General features: G+C 52.2%; 1 protein-coding gene across 1 annotated transcript in view; it reads right to left on the bottom strand.

Annotated features, from left to right (window-relative positions):
• Window positions 1–271: 271 nt before the first annotated feature.
• The window catches only part of PHALS_04207 (uncharacterized protein), a gene marked incomplete at both ends in the record, with an annotated part of 706 nt that continues 354 nt past the window's right edge, over window positions 272–623 (bottom strand). The window contains one exon of the mRNA XM_024722229.1: window positions 272–535. Within this exon, the coding sequence (XP_024573327.1) occupies window positions 272–535 (264 nt within the window). The remainder of the gene's footprint in view (window positions 536–623) is intronic.

Genomic DNA, 623 nt, shown 5'->3' with positions numbered 1-623 from the left:
TAAACGTTGCCACTGGCATCACGACGGCCACGTGGCGTGTGTACTTTGTGTCAACGTCTTGTCCATTCCCTCTCATACAAAACAGCACTGTATGCGACCAAGTTATGTTTGGTGGGCGTTTGTTTCCTACACATGGAAAGAACACGCCATACCCATCTGAGCGTCTGCCATTCGATTATCGCTCTGCGTATGCAATCGATTTAACTGACCACCCACTGCTGCGTGAGAGTCCGGTCCAGCCCCCTCAAGACCTTTCCCGTTCTCGTTCAAGTCAGCCAACGTCGCAGGCTATTCGGCACTTAGACTCCTCACTCAAGCGTGCCATTGTGACCAGAACTACAGCAACCCCGGCGCCCTCGTCAACGGCTCTCGTTGTTCTCCCACTTAGTCCGTCTGTTGATCTCTCGATCAGTAGTCCATCAAGTCGATTGCTCACACCACCACCCAGTCCTCCCCGCCGTCTTGGTCCTGTGGCTGATACCACGAGTATTGTACGTCGCCGCAAGAACAAGCGTTCGCGAAGTGCAGATGGTTTCTATCATCTCACCACCAAGGAACGCCCTAAGGATATAACTGGTGTTACTACTAGCAACTATTTCAGTGTGCTCGAGCAAATCGAGACA

This window comes from Plasmopara halstedii, assembly GCF_900000015.1.
Source record: "Plasmopara halstedii genome assembly, contig: Scaffold_253, whole genome shotgun sequence".
Taxonomy (NCBI): Eukaryota; Oomycota; class Peronosporomycetes; order Peronosporales; family Peronosporaceae; genus Plasmopara; species Plasmopara halstedii.
This window is presented reverse-complemented; position numbering and strand designations above follow the sequence as displayed.